This window comes from Phragmites australis, chromosome 12 (assembly GCF_958298935.1).
Source record: "Phragmites australis chromosome 12, lpPhrAust1.1, whole genome shotgun sequence".
In the NCBI taxonomy this organism is placed as follows: Eukaryota; Viridiplantae; Streptophyta; class Magnoliopsida; order Poales; family Poaceae; genus Phragmites; species Phragmites australis.
Window position 1 is genome coordinate 27,476,592 of NC_084932.1, and position 19,583 is coordinate 27,496,174.

Genomic DNA, 19,583 nt, shown 5'->3' on the forward strand with positions numbered 1-19,583 from the left:
TGAAGGAGGTATTCATGGTCACATGTTTGGAGTCCGGAAAGCTACACTCATTAACCTACGATGTATCTATAGAATTAATATAGTGTCGGCATCAAATCAGATATACCATATTCGCATGCAATGCTGCTTTGTCATGACGTTTCACACACTACGGTCGTGGTACTGAGAGTTTTTTAAAAGCTCAAATAACATATATGAATAACTTGGTTGTACGGGGATAGTATATATATAAATACAAAGCCAAGTTACCATCTACGTACTAGACGGACCCATTAAATTCTAGATACCCAGCTTTTTTTTAACCCAAAAGCCAAACCATGCATCCGAATTCACCTCCTATCTGACGTATTTACCCAACAGGGCCCAGGGTGGCAAAAGGGTCAACAGGAATGGGAACGCAGATGATCCCCGTGCGCTGCCACACGCTCAAGCTTCCCTTTGTTCGTGAGAAGAAGTTTTATGAGACTGGTTTTACAGGAAGATTTTTTTATGTATGTTATATATATATATATTTTTAATTATATGTGTCAGTCGTTAAATTAGAAAAATAGTATAAATTAGAATCTTTTAATAAAAAATCTTCCTCACATGTGATTGTATGTAGAGAGCTGCTGTGCGTATAATAAAATATATTATGTGGAGTTGAGAATCGTTGGAGTTTGATGGATTCAATCGGCTGCTATAACAACAGGTGATACAGTACAAAAATTCGTTTCACACTAAAACCGAACACTGTTGATACAGTACTTTACACAGTACCTCTCTTCGTTACTGCAGAGACCTAGAGTCCCCGACCGTGACCTTTTGCGGCCGGCCGTTTCCTCCCTGTTCGTGTGTGCGCCGTGCCCACCCCCGCCTTTGTCGTCGGTGTAAGTGTTCACGGACGCTGGTCCTGTTGGGAAGAATCGAGGCCCATGGCAGATGCTTGAAAGCGATGCGTGGATCCGGCACCATCGCTGGCGATGTTAACATGAGCTGCTGTATTGGTCTGGACCCCCTCATCGGGGACAAGAAAATTTCACGCGAATTTTGGGAAAAATAACTTTACGGTAAAATCTTACTCCATCGGGTAAAAAATACATAATATTTTGATTTTTTACCGTCTTCGATTTACAACTTTGATTATTATTATTTAATAAAATATAGTTATAATATCTAATAAAAATATAATATTATAAAGTGTTTTTAGATAAATCTATACGTGTGGTTTTTAAATTTTCAAACTAAATATTTAAAAACTGTTGATAATTAAAATTTTGATCAAATCTTGATTAAAACGATAAGTTTTTATGACTGAAGAGGGAGTATGTTCCAAAAGAGCCTTGAGTTTAATTCATGCAGTACTAGCGAGTTGTATGTCCAGCGGTGGACTGTTAGGCGCAACTCTGTTTGAGGCGTTCGAGTTCCACGTAAAATTTGGGCAGAAATCTCATAATTACCGTAAAAATTCCTCGAAATTCCTTATGTTCGAAACATGTCCGGCAGTTGATGAACGATGAAGGTTTAGCTAAAACTGTACTCTCGTGATCGACTCCAAACAAGAAAAGGATTTTGCTCTCGTCTCGTGATGATGCTACATCTATAGTTACGCACAAGTTTGACTGGCCGATAGAACAGTAGTAGCTGTACGTACTTTGATTTTCTTAAGCGAAATGGCAAGAGATTTGGAGGAATAAAACAAGATCTAGATAGGACATGCTGCCAAACTTTAAATATTCTACCACGAGAAGCTGCCGCAGGGCGTCCGAAGTGCGAAGTGACACACACGACTCGATCGACAGAGAATCCAACCGCGGCCACACCGCAGGAGAAGTGCTCACAAGGCAAATGTCAACAGCTTTGAAAATATTGGTGTGGACAAGAACAAGAAAAACACTTTAAAAAAATTTGTGCTTACAAGACATCAAATTAATACACTCTTATTCTGCAGATCATTACAAATACGACATCAAATTAATATACTCTTAATCTGCAGCTTTGGAAATATTGGCATGGCATGGCATGGCATGTAATGCACATGTCACATATGGTTTTCCTACTCATAAATTTTAATTACTAATGGCAAATAAAATATTTTATGTCACTCATGCTTAGCACACAAATTAGCTATATGGAGATTCGTCTGGTTACTACTATTTACATTAGTGTTTTGATAAAATACTATATCTCTATCATCGACAAATGAGATTACCTGTGTCGATGATATTTGAGGAGGATGACAAACTTTTGAAACGCAACTAAATTAATGGTATACAAGCAATTTTTCATGGTGGGTTGATTGATAGCTAGGTGTACTGGCTCGGCATCTAGTTCTCTCCGTTTGTCCACTTCTCCACCACCTCGGCCAGCGCGGTCGTGCCCTTGCCACCCTCGCCAAGGCTATCCGCCGCGGCCTTCTGCAGCTCGGCCACCTTCGCCCGCACCGCGGCGCCCTTCCCCTCCCCCACCATCAGCTCTCGCACCACGGCCGCGATCTTCTCCCTCCCCTTCGCCTCGGGCACCCGTATCGCGGCGCCCACCCCCTCCGACAGCATCACCGCGTTCTGCCGCTGCTCGGCGAAGAGCGGCCACGCCACCATTGGCACGCCGTGCACCAGGGTCTCCAGCACCGAGTTCCACCCGCAGTGCGTCAGGAACCCGCCAGTGGCCTCGTGGGCCAGCACCTTTATCTGCGGCGCCCATGAGGGCACCAGGAGGCCCACGTCCTTGGTCCGCTGGACGAACCCTTCCGGCAGGTACGCGAAGGGGTCCTTCTTGCTCGTGGCGTCGTAGTAGTTGTCGTTCACGGCGCCTTCGTCGCTCGGGCTCCGCACCACCCACAGGAAGCGTTGCCCGCTGAGCTCCAGGCCGAGCGCGAGCTCGCGCATCTGCTCCGTCGGCAAGGAGCCGCCGGAGCCGAAGGAGACGAAGATGACCGACTTGGCTGGCTGCCGGTCGAGCCACTCCAGGCACGCCGCGCGCTCGGTGTTGCTGCTGCTGTCGGTCTGTATGAGCGGGCCGATGGGGTAGACCATCGGCCTTCCGGGCTCCGGCTGGCGCAGCAACCTGGCGGGCTCCGGCTCGACTGCGTCGAAGGAGTTGACGAGGATGGAGTCGAAGGAGCGGTATTTCTCGCCGTGGTGGACCATCCACCTGTAGCAGGGGTTGGACTTGTCCTGGAGCGGCATGAGGATGTCGGGCCCCGGGATGGGCACGCATCCCGGCAGCCGGAGCGGCTCGGCGAGGTCCCGGAACTCGCCGGGCACGGAGGCGTCGAGCTCGGGGAGGTGGAAGATGAGGGTGAACACGTGAAGGTTAGACGGGAAGAAGAGGCACCTCCGCGCCACGCCGGCGTCCCGCGCGGCGTCGAACGAGTCCGCGCCGAAGAGGTCGGCGACGAACGCGACGAGGCGGGTGGTCCGCTTGAGCCCGGCGAGGATGTCCGTGAGGGCTGGGACGGAGCGCGCGCACTCCTCGGACATGAGCGTCTCGATGGCGGCGCCGCGGGGAAGGTCGGAGAGGTCTACGGGCGGGAGCGAGAGGTACGCCACGGCGGGCGGGAGCGAGGCGAGGAACGCGCGCTGCGTGGCGGACGCCGCGGACGCGAACGTGACGATCGTGGCCGTCGCGCCGTGCCGCGCGGCGAGGCGCCCGGCCAGCTCCGCGAGCGGGATCAGGTGGCCCATCCCGGGCGTCGCCAGCATGGCCACGTGCGGCGGGCGCGCCGAGCCGTTGCCGTTGCCGTTCTCCATCTCCATCCGGTGGTTTTCGGGTGGTTTTCCCACGGTTTCGTTGCACATGATCCGAAGCTGGGGTTGCGGTGGGGTTTATAAGGGTCGGAGGCAATAATGGAGTGATCATGGTGAGATCAGGGGGTGTCATGATTACGCACGAGCGGAGCGTCAGCGTTAGTGAGGCAAATGGGTAGGTTGTTCTAGGTCATTATTTAGTTTATTATTTTTTAATTTAATTGAGTGAAAATGAATCTTTAGTTTACTTTTTAAGTTTTAGATCGACCCAATATCTAATACAAAAGTTGCATCTATATTGGGCATGACTGCATGGAGCGGTGTTTTAGTTCTCAGGTCCAACCGCCGCTTCGGTTGTTTTCTCTCGGGGATCACATATTTTGGTGCCGACGTCCTCTCGATTTGTCCACAGGGTATGGCTAGATGGACTGCTCGGTGTCTTAGTCTCACCAACCACAACCAGATTGACAGCACTATCGAATTTTAGACGAGCTGATCTCGAATTGAGCTTTTAAAGTGACAAGTTCGAGTAGCTCATTAACCTCAAGTTTTTTTTTTTTTGACAGACCTAGCATTGGGGTTGGCCGGATGGGATGCTCGGTTAGTTGGATAATGTTTCCTGCATCTATGCGAGTGCAGCTCGGTGTCTCAGTCTCATCAACCACAAACCAGGTGTGATTTTACAATACTAAGACGTCGCGCTGATGACAGCGTTGATGACAGCACTGATGAGTTTGAGTTGTGCCGAGCCCCTCACCATGCATCTATGCTACAATAATTGCGCACGCAGCACGCATGCGTGTGGAGAAAAAGATAGTGTATACGTGCATGTTTTGCTCTGTGTGTTGGTGAGCAGATCAGCTCATGGGCCATCTCAGAAAGGATGATAAACATGGCTCGTCCTCCTGTTACGGCTTAGAAACGAGAACTCTAAAACACCACTCAAGTGTTTTAGGGAGGGGAAACGTTAACGTTAACACAGTCACCACAGGCGATTGAAGATGGATTCCGCTCCCCCGCCTTCTCCTTTGTCTCCTTCGTTGTCGCCGTCCTCCAGGCACCTGCTCAGTCCAACGGCCCTACCCAAGGTGACCTCCTCCCCGCTTTCTCTCTTCGCTCGCCCGTTTTGCCTTGGCGCCTCCTCCACGGGACGTTCCAAGGTTCAGCGCTGGCTCCCTGATACTCTGTTGTCCATCTCCTCAGCCGAGGGGTCGCCATTGTCCCCTGCTATGCCGGCTACTGTTGTGCCGCTTCCTTTGTCCCGCGTGGATAAAGGTAAGCTTGCCCTCCAGGATTCTCTGCCGGGTTCTCCCACTGGTCATGTTCTCTCTGGCTTCATGGCGGCCGCATGGAGAGCTCCACTGGTCTTCCCCACCCAAGCTTCATCACGCCAGCCTCTACGGGCGCCGTTTTGGCCTCCACGCGACAATGATGGTTGGACTGTCGTCACCGGCTGCCGCCGTCTTCGCCCAACTAAGGGAGACACCCGCCTGCTCCCTGCTTCATCTGCGCCACGCAAAAAGAGTTTGCCTGCTTCCTTGGACGGGCGTTGTCTCAACTGTCTATCATCGAAGCACCACCGTGTGGATTATCATCTTCCGCCAAGATGCTTCCGTTGTAGGGGGTTTCGCCATCATGCTCAGGATTGTAAGTGTCCGCGTGGTTCTTCTTCCAGCTCAAAGGATTATGGTGGGCGCCGGCAAATCCGTCGCCTTTCCTCGTCCTCCTCCACTCCGGTTGGTTCTGCGGCTGGGAGTACTACGCCACCCCAATCCGTTAGCGCCTCCCAACAACCACCATGTGTTGGCTCCACCCCCATTGGCTCTACGACATTTGGGCCTACACCTCCAGGCTCTCCTTCGGCTTTGGTGGTTCTTGCGTCGCTGCCTACCGCCGTTTAGGAGGGGGCAGTCACCCGCTGTGCTCCACCGCCCGCAAGATGCATTGTACCCTGGACTGACAAGTTTTTGGTGGAAGAGTGTAGCCTTTGATGGGGGCTCATTACCTACGCGGATCGCGCTCGGTCGGGATTCAAGGCCCGAGCCCTGTCCAAATTCATCTCCGGCACTCTTGGCGTCCCTATAGAGGAATTCACCGCCAAGACCTTCTTCCCTCAAGATTTCCTGATCGTCTGTCGGTCTCAATCAGTGCGTGACGCCATCCTAGTTTCAACGGTAGATCCCTTGTGCTCGACGTCCTCTGGTTCTTCCATCCCTGGTCGAGGATGTCCTTTACAGAAGGCGGCGTTTTGGCCTTCCGTGTTTTCATCTCTCTCCACGGCATCCTGTCCCATGCCTGGGCCATTTCTACGGTTCAACAGCTCTTGGCCTCCTCCTGTTGGGTGGAACAACTCGAGGATGAATCTGCTCCAGCCGACCAGGCTAATTTGGTGGACCTCCGCGTTGTCGCTTGGTGCGATTGTCTGGGAGCCTTCCCCGACATGATGATCCTGGAGGTCACGGAGCCCGCTTGCACCGTCTGCTACGACAACCCTGAGAAGCAACAACGTTTCGGCAGTCTTCATCCTTACATCTTGGAGGAAAGGTCCTTGAAGTATAACATTTTCATTCGTATCGTTTCCCTGGCGGAATTTCGTATCCCGTCATCCTCCAGCAGCGACGATGCTGCTTCGTCCAATGGTGGCGCCGGGGCGTTGATGGGAGCTGGGGCAATGGTATGGGCCGTGATGGACTCCCCCCAAGGAGGAGGTTGTCTTGGATGCCTCTACCAGCCACGGCGCCTGGCTTGGCTTTAGCTCCTCAGGCCTCTCTCCGCGGTTATCCAGTTGGCTCCTCATCAGTCAGGCTTCCTCCAGCACCGGTCATTAGTGGTGCCCGTGGCGTCCGTTGGGTAGATGGTGTCCTTTCATCCGCATCGGCTTTCATGCCTATCCAGTTCGGATGCTTTCCTGTCGCGCCACCTGAGATTTTGCCTGTGCCCATGCATCTGTGTCAGGGCTACAGCGCGTCCGTGACGCCTTTCGGTGCGCAAAGCATAGGCGCACATGACCCTATTGCTGCATGCGTCTCTGCCCGTGATGATGTCTGCCAACGTTCCTTTGACCCATGACGGTGGAACTTCACGCCAGTGTTTTCAGTTTCAACAAAGCCAATGTTACACCAGCTGTTGCACGACGCATCTCTCTCGTGTATTCCAGGTGCTACGCCATAGTGGCAGCTAGCCCTGTGGGCCTGAGCGTTTGCTCGTCCGCTGCGGGATCTCGCGGAAGGTCAAACGTGCGCCGCTTTTGCTGCTCTCCTAGGATGCGCCCGGGCCTCTGGGTGCGCCAACGCGCTCGTTGTCGGTTGATAAGCAGTGTTGTGCCGTGCTCCTGTTGACAATTTTTTGGAGACTCTACCGTCTTCGCCGACGGCTTTCCCGCCACTCGATGACACCCCTGCTCAATAGGTTGATCATCCGGCTACAAATGCTACACCTCAGCTTGCGTCTGCCACCAGCACGGAGGACCCTCTGCAGTCCTTTGCTACATGTGTTCAGAAGAAAATCCAGACACCTCTAGCACCAAAACCTGCTCATGTCACTCTCGACATAACTGCGCAGCCCTCTCCCTTGCCCAAGCGTTGCCGACGGATCGCAAGTCAGGCGTTGTCACAGATAAGACCAGCTAAGCGTGCCGAGATTGTACTCATGCGACGTTTGGGCATCCTCTCTGAGTCTGTGTCGATCAACAAAGAAGCGAGGAAGGCCTACGATGAACTCTTTAAAAGTGGATTACGCGGGCAACAATTGGCAGTCATAGCATCCACGATTCCCTGAGCTACGCTGCAGTGTTTCCGTCGGCCACATAGCGTCCACGGTTCCCTGAGCTACGCTGCAGTTCGTCGTGTTGTCTTTGTTCGGATGGTTTAAACCTCTATCCTTTCTTGGAACGTGTAGGGATTGAACTCCGCAGCTCGTTGGGATGATGTCCATCTCATTGTGGAGGATACCAAAGCTTCCATTCTATGCCTTCAAGAGACTAAACTCGACGTGATCTCTTATAGCGTTGTTCTCTTGATGCTTGGGTCTAATTTTAGTGACTTCGCATATTTGCCGGCTAGTCACACTCGTGGTGGCGTTCTGATCTCTTGTCGTGCGGATGTTGCTACTTTGTCTGATGTGCACATTAGTTGTTTCTCAATCACTGCCAAGGTCACCCCCCTCTCCGGTGATCAACCTTGGTGGCTCACCTCAGTTTACGGTCCTCAGGAGGACAATGAGAAGGTGCTCTTCCTGGAAGAGTTTCAAGCCATTAGGGACGCTAGCCTAGGCCCTTGGTTCATTGTGGGCGACTTCAACTTGATTTTAAATGTGGCGGATAAGAACAATGAGCGAATTAACTGGCTCAGCATGGCGCATTTTCGTTGGGTTGTCGATGATCTTGAACTCTGGGATTTGTATCTGCATGACCATTCCTTCACCTAGAGTAATGAGCGCACTAATCTGACGCTCGTCAAACTTGACCGCGCTTTGGCCTCTTTGGATTGGGAGATCTTCCCCTATTCCTTCCTGCAAGGGCTTTTGTCCAACATTTTAGATCACTGCCCACTCTTGCTACAATGTAACACGCCTCTCTTTGTCATGCCAAGATTTCACTATGAACTTTTCTGGCTGAGGTTCGATGATTTTCTCGAGGCCGTCGATCGGGGCTGGCGTTGTCTAGACTCTGTCCATAACCGCTTCCATCGTCTTGACTGTCTTCTTCGGAACTCGGCAAGAGAGCTCTAGAGTTGGGTGGCAAAGAAGGTCGGGAATGTCAAGCTTCAGCTCCTCCTGGCCAAGGAGGTGATCTTCAGGATCGATTGTGCGCAGGAAGGCTGGTCGCTCTCTACTGATGAATTTGAGCTCCGCATGTAGCTTAAGTGCCTCTGCCTTGGCCTTTCTTCCCTGGAGTGTACCATGGCGCGGCAAATACTCGCTTCTTTCACCTACATGCTCGCTACCGACGACAAAAGAACCACATTGCCTGCCTGCGTGATGGTGATCGTTCAGTGTTCAGTCATGAGGAGAAAGCTATCGTCCTCCAAAGCTACTTTGAGCAGCTCCTGAATTACGATGTGGATATAATGTTCACGATCTTTGGACTCGTTGGGGATCCCTCCATGGCATCTCCTTGGACTTGAGGCTCCTTTTACCGAGGGCGAAGTTTGAAGTGTTGTCCGCGAGATGCCGCCAGACAAGGCTCCTGGACCTGACGGGTTCTTTGGCGCAATTTTTCAATCGGCGCGGCCGGTCATCAAGTCGGATGTCATCAAGGCTCTCGACGCTTTCTATGCTCAGAACGGATGCCATTTCCACTGCTTGAATGGTTCTCTCTTAACCCTGCTTCCCAAGAGGCCGGATGCAGGTTGTCTTAAGGATTTTCGTCCGATTAGCCTGATCCACAATTTTTCGAAGCTCATCTCGAAGATGCTGGCAAATTGTCTCGCGCATCATCTGGGCAACCTCATTCTCCTCAACCAAAGTGATTTCATTATGGGCCAATCGATCCAAGAGAATTTCATGTTCATTCAACTATCTGCGAGGTTGCTCTTTACTCGAAAAATTCCCAAACTCTTGCTTAAGCTTGACATCTCCAAAGCGTTCGACACCATGGTGTGGGTGTTCGTGCTGGAGGTCCTACAGACGTGGGGATTTGGGTAGCGCTGGAGGAACTGGATTGCGATCATGTTGTCTTCTTCTTCCACGCGCGTCATGCTTAATGGCCAGCCCAGCCAGCCCATCCGTCACCATCGCATTCTGTGCCAGGGTGATCCGTTGTCCCCCCTTCTCTTCATCTTGGTTATGGACATCCTCAGTCGCCTCTTTGCCAAGGTTAGCGCTGATGGCCTCTTGCAACTGATTGGTCACCCGACAATTCATCACCAATGTAGCTTGTATGCGGATGACGTGATCTTGTTTGCCTCTCTGATGCTCCATGAAGCCTCAGTGATCAAGTCAGTTCTGGATATCTTCGAATTTGCCTCCGGCCTGAGGACCAACTTGGACAAATGCTCTATTACTCCAATCTTTGGATGTGAGGCCACCTTACAAGGAGTTCAGGAAATCTTCCGATGCCACATTATGAATTTTCTGATCAAATACCTTGGCCTTCCGTTGTCTAATAAGAAACTCCTGAGATCCCAACTTCGCCCGCTTGTGGAGAGCATCGCCGACAAGCTCCCGCCTTGGAAGGGGCCGTTGTTGCGGAAAAGTGGTCGTCTCATCCTTGTGAAATCCATCATTTCATCCATGCCGATCTAAACAATCATGGCAGCACATCTTCCCGCCTGGTTGATAGAGGAAATCGACGCCATTCATCGGAGGTTCCTTTGGTCTGGGACCGATGTATCAGTGCGGGTCAAATGTGCGGTTGCTTGGAGTGCGGTGTGTAGACCTTTGAAGTTTGGTGGCCTCAGCGTACCCGACCTCAAGCTTGTCACCTTTGCGCTTCGCCTCCGCTGGTTATGGTTGCAGAAGGTCTATTGGGAACGTGCTTGGTCCGCGCTTCAGCTGCATGTGGAGCTAGAGGTTCAAGCTCTCTTCAACGCCTTTGTCTACGTAAACCTGGGCAGGGGTGACCGTGCACTTTTCTGGATCGACAATTGGCTTGACGGGAAGAACATCCAGTCGTGCTGCTTAAACTCGAACGGTCGCAAAAGCTCTCCAGGCCCGGCAATGGATTCGGGACATCCAAGGTGCGCTATCAGTGCAAGCGTTGGTGCAATACGTCTTGCTCTGGTAGCGCCTCTCGGAAGTTCAGTTGAATGAGTAGAGGGACGACATCTTCGTTTGGCGATGGACCACAGACGACCTCAACTCAGCGTGGTTGGCCTACAACGTCCCTCTCTAGGGTGCAGTTCTGTTTCAAGGTGCCAAAAGGATTTGGGAGGCTTGGGTGGCCCTGAAGGTCAAGTTCTTCATCTGGCTCGCGCCTCATCAACGCATCTGGACGGCGGACAGGCGCCTCAAACACGGCCTTGATGCACAGTCCACTTGCTGGCTTTGTGATCAGAACCTTGAGACTGCGGATCACATCCTGGTTGAATGCTCTTTCGCTAAGTCCATTTGGTGGGAGTCCCTCGCCTGGGCACGACGTCCGTGCACTTTCCTACAGAGATCCTCCTTGCAAGACTGGTGGGCTCACATCTCCTCTCTGCAGCCGACGACGATGGGAAAAGGCACCAACTCCATGATCATGCTCGTTGCTTGGCACCTTTGGAAGGAGCGCAACGCAAGACTCTTCGATCATCGTTCTTCCTCGGTGGAGCAAGTTATCGAGCGGATCAAGTTGGACGCGCATCTTTGGATAGCAGCGGGTGCAAGACATTTAGGTCATTTATTTTGCGAGTAATCACATATGTGTTGTGGCTCTTACCGCTAAGCGGGCTTATTCTCCCACTCCGTGTTTGTACTTGAACCTATTATTCTCCTTCTTAATACAATAATACGTAGTCCTGCTGCGTATTCGCGAAAAAAAAAGTGTTGTAGGGAGGAAGAACACATGATTTTTGGACCTCACAGTCGTACCTAAATATTCGTGCTCCGACCGACTATCCCTTCTTCTCCGGTGGCGGGAAGCTTCTCCATCAAGCTGTTATGGTTAGGGTCTCAGGGTTCACCATGTCCCTGGGTTTAGAGGGAGACCGAGGCGATAGCTGGACAAGCGGTGGGGACGGTGGTAATGTGGGAGCGATAGGAGGGCAATGGGCGGGGTCGGTTGACAAGAAATTGATAAATAAATAATTAAGAATTTACCAAAAATGTTGTATATCCTAAAGATATATCACCATTGTACACGTGTCATTCATCCGATATGGTAAGTTTCATAACCACTATGAGGTAGATAAGGCATGAGTCTATAGTTTGGGCAGTGCATCGTGCTCTACACAGAAATAATCCCCAGATTAGGAAGGAGTATTATAGATATTCAGAAGTAAAACAATTTGAGAAGGTTACACTTTGAGATTATGAGTACGAAACGTTTCCCTGACCTGAAGGAGGGGAGGGATGATGTTTAGAGGCAGCTAATTCCAAGCTAGAAAGAAAATCCCCAAGCTAGAGAGAGAAAGCCATCAAACCAATGGAAGTGAGAAGCCGAACAAGCAAAACAGAGCAAGGCTAGTTAGATAGAAGCAGAAATAAACCATTGAGATCCACAAGAGAGTCATGCTATGATTAGATTCATTTGATAAGGGCTTCAAAATTTAGAACATGAGAGAAGTCATCAAGCTCCTTAGGATTAGATCTAGATATACCCTGTTGTAATTATCTTTTCCTGATATTAATCAAGGTGAAAATATAATGTAGGGCTATTATCTTAAAGGAGGCCTGAACCTGTATAAAATTTTGTATCCTCTTCTTCGACACACAGTTGATTACCATATATCCCTATTTTAATTAAGTATTTGCATAATCGGCTTTATCAATCGTCAACAGTGTGTATTGCTTGCGGCGGCAAGCAAGACTCTACTCCGTGTGCAGCGGGCCGGCAGCATGTGTGGCGGTGGGGGGAAAGAGGGAGAGGAAGAGCATCTGGTGGCCAAGGTGAGGGTTCGAGGAAGAAGAAAGCAAGGAGGGCAACGATCGCGCGTCTCGATCACCGACCCAGAATTGAGCTTTTTCAACCATAGAATCACTAGCGAGGATAGACTAAGGGTGCGTTTGGCAGTTAGGAATATTTCATATTCCGGCTAGAATTAGTGAAATCACTGTCAAACGGTACTTTTGACAAATGATTCGAATCCAAAACAGGAGAAAGATTTCTCTTTCTTACACTGCAAGGGAGAAACAGATAAAATATGATTTCTCCTATTTTTAAATCACCTCCTTTTCATTTACAACTGTCATCCTCTCTAGAAAATCAGAATCCATCAAACAAGCCAAATGATTATACAAAATAATTTTGATTCACCACAGAAATATTTTAAGAGAGAAATTGGGACTAGAACATTTATGAGAGAATCCGGAACCATATTAGGCCCTAACCCTTTAGAAACGGTCTTCTTTTGGGGCGATGACAAGTCGACTGGTCGTTAACAAGAAGTGTGTAAGCAGTAGGGGCGTCATGCACACATGCGTCGCGAGTTGTTTCGTCTTTGTTCTCTGCGCTTTGACGTGAGATGGACTCAAGTGTCTGCGTGAACATGGCTGCCGGCCGCCGCCGCGGCGTCTACTGGGAGCTTCGGGCGATGGAGACGATGCACCGATATGCAGTTTGTCTTGGTCCTGAACCACCCAGAATTTGACCCAACGTCCTTGTTCGATTCCTCTTTTTTTTTTTTCTCTCTCTTTCTTGAGGATGGTTCGCGTTGTTCTCTTGCCAGGAAAGTTGCAAACAAAGATTAGGTAGCTAGGCTATTGTTAGGTGCAAACTTGTGCAAACGCAGACATTTTCAATTTTTGATTGATCGATGTGATTTAATTTGGTCGTCAGATGTGACGGGGATCCAGGGAATCATATGCGATTCTTCAGTACCTATCATGGCTGGGTTATGCAGGAAAATAATGCTGGAGTAGGCTTTGTTAGTACATAACAGTGATGACTGATGAGCCTTTGGAGTAGGCTTGCAAGCTGGACAGTTGGGCTGGCACTTGGCCCAAGCCGAGAGAAGGGACATGCTAAAAAAGAAACACAGGAACTATCGTGAAGATATCGATGAACAGACACACGGAACGGCTCCCTTCTTCTTCCCCATGCTATCTTCCCCCATGCTCTAATTCTTCCGTTCCCAACCCCTACTTCTTCCTCCCAATCCAAGTGTTTTCCCCGATCTATGCCTCTAATTCTCTCCAATTTGTACCTCCACTACATGTATCTAGTGCAGGGTTAACAAATTCCACGATTACCGTCGAAATTCACAGTAACCGAGCTTAGTGCTCCGCTCCACTCTGATAATATAAACCGATCAGTTACCGAATTTAAATTAAAAAATTTTAAAAATAAAAAAAATCAGAAAAAATCTAAAAAAACTAGAGACAATTCTAAGAACTTCTGTGAAAAAAAATTAAAAATAATATCGTTTGCATCATATTCTATACGGAGGAAGTTTGAAGAAAAAAGAAAAAACTTGAAGCGCGTAGCTCATTTATTAACTCATGTTAAGAAAAATCTTAACATGCAAACACATATTTTTTTAGATGTATCTTAAGAGGATCTTTAAAATTGTTTTCACTTCGGTTAGAGCTTTATTAATTTCTCCATAATGTTTACAATGTTCAGAAGCATAAAGTGAATATGTTAAGAAACAACACTGTAATTAACTTTTTCATATCTATCATTATTTTTCCTACATAAATAATAGTATAAGTAAACTAATAAAAGTGGCTTCACTAATTTTGGAGGTATGATACGTAAATTATGAATTAATCTAGTTACAACACATTTATACAATCATGCATGTTACAATAACTATTTCATGAGTTTATGTATTTTTAAAAGACTTAAGATCATGTAAGATGACTAAAAAAATTGGTTTCATGATTTTTGGATTAGCAAAGAGTAAATTATGCATTTAACTTGGTTTAGCAAATACATTTTCTCACATAACATATTCAACCTTTTTTATGAGTATAAATACTTTTATCATGTAGATCATGTTATAAGGAAACCAAAAAAATTTGGTTCACTTGATTTTAAGCTCAGATGAATTAGTTATTGATTTTACAAGATTGAACTATTTTTTTATTTTTTGTTAGACATCACTGAAATTCGAGAAAACCACTCGATAAATTGCTAAAACCGAACGGTTACCGACAAAATCAAGCGGTTACCGACAATACGGAACATGCGGAAATTGCACTCGTTAAATCGAAAAAACCGCTCGGTAACCGATGCAAACCGAGCGGTTACCGTTCGGTCAATTTGGTCTGAATTCTTGTCGAATTTTAAATTTGAACGAGTGAATTTGAGTGAATTCTTGCTGAATTTCAAGCGGTTATCGTGATAACTGCAATTTTTTTGTTACCACTAGGTCTCGATTTTCGTGCTCCAAATGATTTTGTAAACCTTGATCCAGTGTTTGAGATTGAAGAGTTCCTCTTGTATTGGTGTTGATTTGTTCATAATCAATTGAGAACGTAACAGGACCAACAAATTTCACGGAAATATTGGCCGTCCAAACTTCATCCCATCACTCAGACCCCATTTGCTAGGGATTTTTTTCACTAATTCACTCTAGAAATCGGTGAATCCCTACCAAACAGGTGATTCGTGGCCAGCTCCACCAGTGTATCAGAGCGAAGTGATTCGTCGTTTTACACGATCGAGGCGAATCGGTGAAAACCTCGCTTCCCTGGCGAATCCAACCGACCTACTTCATGAATATTTACCCACCTCTCTACTTCGTAAATATTTACCCACAAATGCCATGGAACAAAACCAGTGTCCCTTGTCTCTCCCTCCTCTCGACCTCGACTGATTTGCATCCCTCTGTCGCTCCCTCCTCTCACATTTCTCTCCCATGGCGATTCTAGGGTTTGGAGTGTCGTGAGCCACCAGCTAACCACACCGCCTCGGACGCCCGAATATTTCCCTTAGTTGCCCATCTTCACCGATGTCGTGTCTCATCGTGCGCGCAGGGCAGTTGGCGCCGCCCTTAACTGGAAGTACTCCACGTCGGTCGCCACTGAGCTCGTGAGTTGTAGCGTCTCCGGTCGTCTCGATGCTTCTTGCAGGTTGAGAAGGAAGCCGAACTGGACGATCTTCTTAGCTAGATCCTTAGGTCAAGAAGAAAGCCAACATTGTGAGTCCTCTTGTTCCCCTTTCTCTGCTCTGCTTAGTACACAGGTAGCGCTGTGACCCTCACACCTCCAGACATCAGCCACCAATTGATCTTTGCCGACCAACTCCATATCGCTGCCACCAAGTCCATCTGACCGCTTTTGGACCCCCCTCGCTGCTAGATCAAAGTTGCGTGGTCTCGCCCCCATCCACTGTGCTTGTTCACTTGGTACAATTTAGTTTTTCTCATTTGTGCCACGGTTTACTAATTTGTGCTTTGATGTGGTCGGGTCTGTCTTGGATTGAAATGGTTGTTCCTAGATTTGTTGTTCAGTTCATTCCATGTATGGTCAGAGCTCTTGCTGAAATGCATGTTGTTGCTTCTCCTCCAGGGATGACATTTTGCAGGGATAATTTTCACTCTAGTTGTGATGATTAGCCGTAGTATGTGAGATGTGGATGCAAAAATAGTGAATGGGTTGTGAAATGTGAATGCAAATTCTCTGAAAATATGTACTTTCTGAATATGTGTGTGTTTTCTGCTCACATTGTTCTCTGAAATTGGAGCCTATTAGTTTCTTCAATAAGTGTATTGGTGACATGCAGTTAGGAGATAGATAGCTAGACACTTCCATGTAACTTTATGAGATTGCTTATGGAAGTTTCAGTGACTTATGCATGTATCTTCGTGAGATTGCTTATGGAAGTTTCAGTGACTTGTGCTACCAAATAATTGTATCTGAAAGAGCATGTTCATGTACCACGGTAACTCATCCCTTTCTTTCAAAATACATGTTTTCTAGTATGCTACGCGCTAATTTTTTTGAGGTATGGTCATGCATGCATATTGTGTTGATCATCCAATCAAATCCGTGCATTTCTTTTTTGCTTTTAATTGTACAAAAAGTTTCAATAAAATAAGTGAGCACAGGTATAATGGGATACATCACATACTGACATGTCTTGCAACATAAAAGCATGTACATGTAGACTGTAGTTGGCAAGGGCATAATGGTCAATTCAAACACCATCCTCTCTTTCCAGCATCAGAATATGATCAGATAGCTAAACGATTTTACAAATGAATCTAAGTCATCAGGGAAACATTTTAAGATAAATCTGTATTACTTCTAGGGTGAATCAAAATCCGGAGCACTATCAAACTGGTCCTCAGATTGTGGAAGCATGTATGGTCGATCGTTTGGTAGCTGTCCACGTAGCACGCATGCATCTTCGTGTACGCCAACAAAATCAACGGTAACTCATTGACATAGACAAAATCTTTACTATATAAAATAAGAGTTGGTTTTCATGTCACATCTTTTCTCTACTCCACTCTATCTAATAAAAAACCCTAAAATTCAAATAGTGTACTCTTTTTTTATCCACCCTATTTCTATTGTCCCCGCTTCTTACCGGCTATGGATATGAGACTCGTTTTACTAATAAAAATAGATGAAAAAATTAAGAGAGAAATCAGCAGATAAATCTCATCCTAATTTTTTAGATCCTATCTAAAATCAAACTGTTAGATAATATTAATTGTATTCAATTAGTGGTGTGCGTGTATGCATGTAGTGGCCGAGCCAAGTCATTGCTCCGGCCGAGTCCATAGGATCATGGTCGAGTCTATAGCCTGAATGTTAGGATAGTTTGGTAGCGCCGCCACTATCCTCTCTTTGATCTGTAATGGATGATCTTTATATATACAACTGTGAGCTAGAGGGATCAGTGCGTTCGGCAAAACACCTTCTTAACCTCTTTTATGGTGTCAGAGCCTAGATCCAAAACCACATTGCTTCATCATCATGTCCGGCACTCCGGCAACCCCGATTTCATCCACTGCATCCCTCACAAACCATTCCACTCAACTTCTGTCCAACCTGGCCTACTGCCAATGCCAGCATTCAATCACTTGATCAATGTTAAACTCTTGCAGGACAATTACCTGTTGCATGGACGGCGCAAGTTTGTGAGGGACATCTTCTCGGATCATCGTGGGCACTGTGGCGCGCCCCAATCAGACCATCACTATTGATGGCGAAACTGGTCCTCAGATCATCGCCAACCTAGAGTATGCTCTCTGGTACCAGCAACATCAATTGGTGATGAGTGCACTCCTATCCTCTCTCACCGAGAAAGTACTCGCAAGTGTCGTCCTCCTATCCAAGTTGTGCAAAGTATGGCGCACACTAGAGACCATGTTTATGTCGAGCTAGCCAGCGCGCATCATGCAAATTCGTATGCAACTCGCCACAATTCAAAGGAAGGATCTCAGCATCACCGATTATTTCTGCAAACTAAGGAGCCTCACCAACACTCTCTCGTCGATTGACAAGCCACTTAAAGAGGAGGAGGAGATCATCTCCTACATGCTACATGGCCTCGGCTCTGAATATGATCCTCTGGTGACAAGAATCACCACGTGCACTAACCTCATCATGATCGGTGACATCTATGCGCACATGCTGAACTTTGAGCTGCGCATTGAACAAAACAACATAATTGTGCAAGTTTCCTCTGCTAACAATGCTAGCAGGAACCCTGGATGTGGTGGCGCAAGAAATGGGCGTGGTTGTGGCAACCGTGGCCGATCTTCCAGCGGTCACAATGGTTGCCAGAACTCAGGATCGCAACCCAGCCGAGGTGGACAGACTGATGAAGCTCCCTATTAAGTGTGCCACAAATTTGGGCATGATGCTCTTCGCTGTTGGCATCGCATCGACCACACCTATCAAGCCGATGACTCTACCAAAGTTGTTGCAGTTGTTTCCAATGGGTACTCCATCGACCCTAACGGGTACATCGACATCCGCGCGATGAACCACATCACGCATGACCTCGAGCGATTGACGACCAAAGAACACTATGCCAGAGGTGATCAAGTTCAAGTTACAAATGGCGCAGGTATGTCTATTACTCATATTGGAAACTCACTTATTGCTGGTTTAGAACGGCCACTTTATCTGAACCAAATCCTACATACTCCTAGAATTCATAGGCATTTGATTTCTATTCGCAAACTAGCCACTAATAACAATGCATTTGTTGAATTTCATCCAAATTCCTTCTTTGTTGAGGATCAAACCACGAAGGTCATTCTTCTCAAAGGAAGATGTAGAAACGGTCTCTACATGCTTCCCAATAAGCAACCCAGCCAAGTTCTACTTTCGGCCAAGGTGACTCAAGACAATGGCATCAACGCCTTGGACATCCAATTCTTCCAGTCGTCCGATGAATTCTGCAAAATAACAAGATTTCTATAGCTTCAGACAACTCTTTTCATCTAGTTTGTGATGCCTGCCAACAAGGAAAGGCACACCAACTCCCTTTTTCTTTTTCTAAACATGTATCATCAGCTCCATTAGAAATAATTCACACTAGCGTTTGGATACCAGCTCTCCCATCAGTGAATAATTCACTATGTTTCCTTTGTTGATGATTACAACAAGTTTGTCTGGATCTATTTTCTGAAATACAAATCTGAAGTTGAGGCCATTTTTCTTCGATTTCAGAAACAAGTTGAGAACCTTCTCAATGCCAATATACTTTCTATTCAGTCAAACTGGGGAGGTGAATATCATCGCCTTCATGGACATTTCAACCAAACTGGGATCACTCACCGAGTTTCCTGCCCACACACACACCAGCAAAATGGTGTTGCCAAGAGAAAATATCATCATATTGTAGAAATCGGGCTCACTCTGCTTGCTCAATCTCAAATGTCTCTTAGGTTTTGGGATGAAGCGTTTCAGATCGGCTGCTACTTGATTAATAGGTTACCCAGCCGTACCACATAGTATGAAACTCCTATCTATAGACTTCTTGATACTCAGCCTGACTACTCACTACTCAGGGTTTTCAATTGTGCATGTTGGCCTAATTTTCGTGCTTACAACTCAAGAAAGCTCAACTTCGGAACAAAGCAATGTGTTTTCTTAGGTTATAGTTCATCGCATAAAGGTTATAAGTGTTTTGACAATCCACTGGCCGCATATACATATCTAGTGATGTTGTTTTTTATGAGAAATATCCCCTTTCGCCTCTCTATCTGTCAATTCTACACAACCACCACAAACATCTCACCATCCCTCACTGTTGCTTGGCCTGTCCAAACCACTCATCTACCATGAACATACTCTTATAGGACCAGA

The 19,583-nt window shown here is 47.3% G+C and overlaps 1 protein-coding gene and 1 non-coding gene across 2 annotated transcripts; one reads left to right on the forward strand and one right to left on the reverse strand.

Moving 5' to 3' along the window:
* Nucleotides 1-1,876: 1,876 nt before the first annotated feature.
* Nucleotides 1,877-3,776, reverse strand: LOC133887417 (hydroquinone glucosyltransferase-like). Its single transcript, XM_062327364.1, has one exon. It carries the CDS (start codon nucleotides 3,735-3,737, stop codon nucleotides 2,307-2,309), a length of 1,431 nt encoding a protein of 476 aa, XP_062183348.1. The 5' UTR covers nucleotides 3,738-3,776; the 3' UTR covers nucleotides 1,877-2,306.
* A 13,992-nt stretch (nucleotides 3,777-17,768) lies between these two features.
* Nucleotides 17,769-17,910, forward strand: LOC133887575 (small nucleolar RNA Z247). The gene has a single exon (XR_009903611.1). It is a non-coding gene; the product is annotated as a small nucleolar RNA Z247 (small nucleolar RNA).
* Nucleotides 17,911-19,583: the final 1,673 nt, after the last annotated feature.

Bases quoted from the DNA above. Each gene is read 5' to 3' on its own strand.
- LOC133887417 (XM_062327364.1), bottom strand. From the start codon at position 3,737: ATGGAGATGGAGAACGGCAACGGCAACGGCTCGGCGCGCCCGCCGCAC.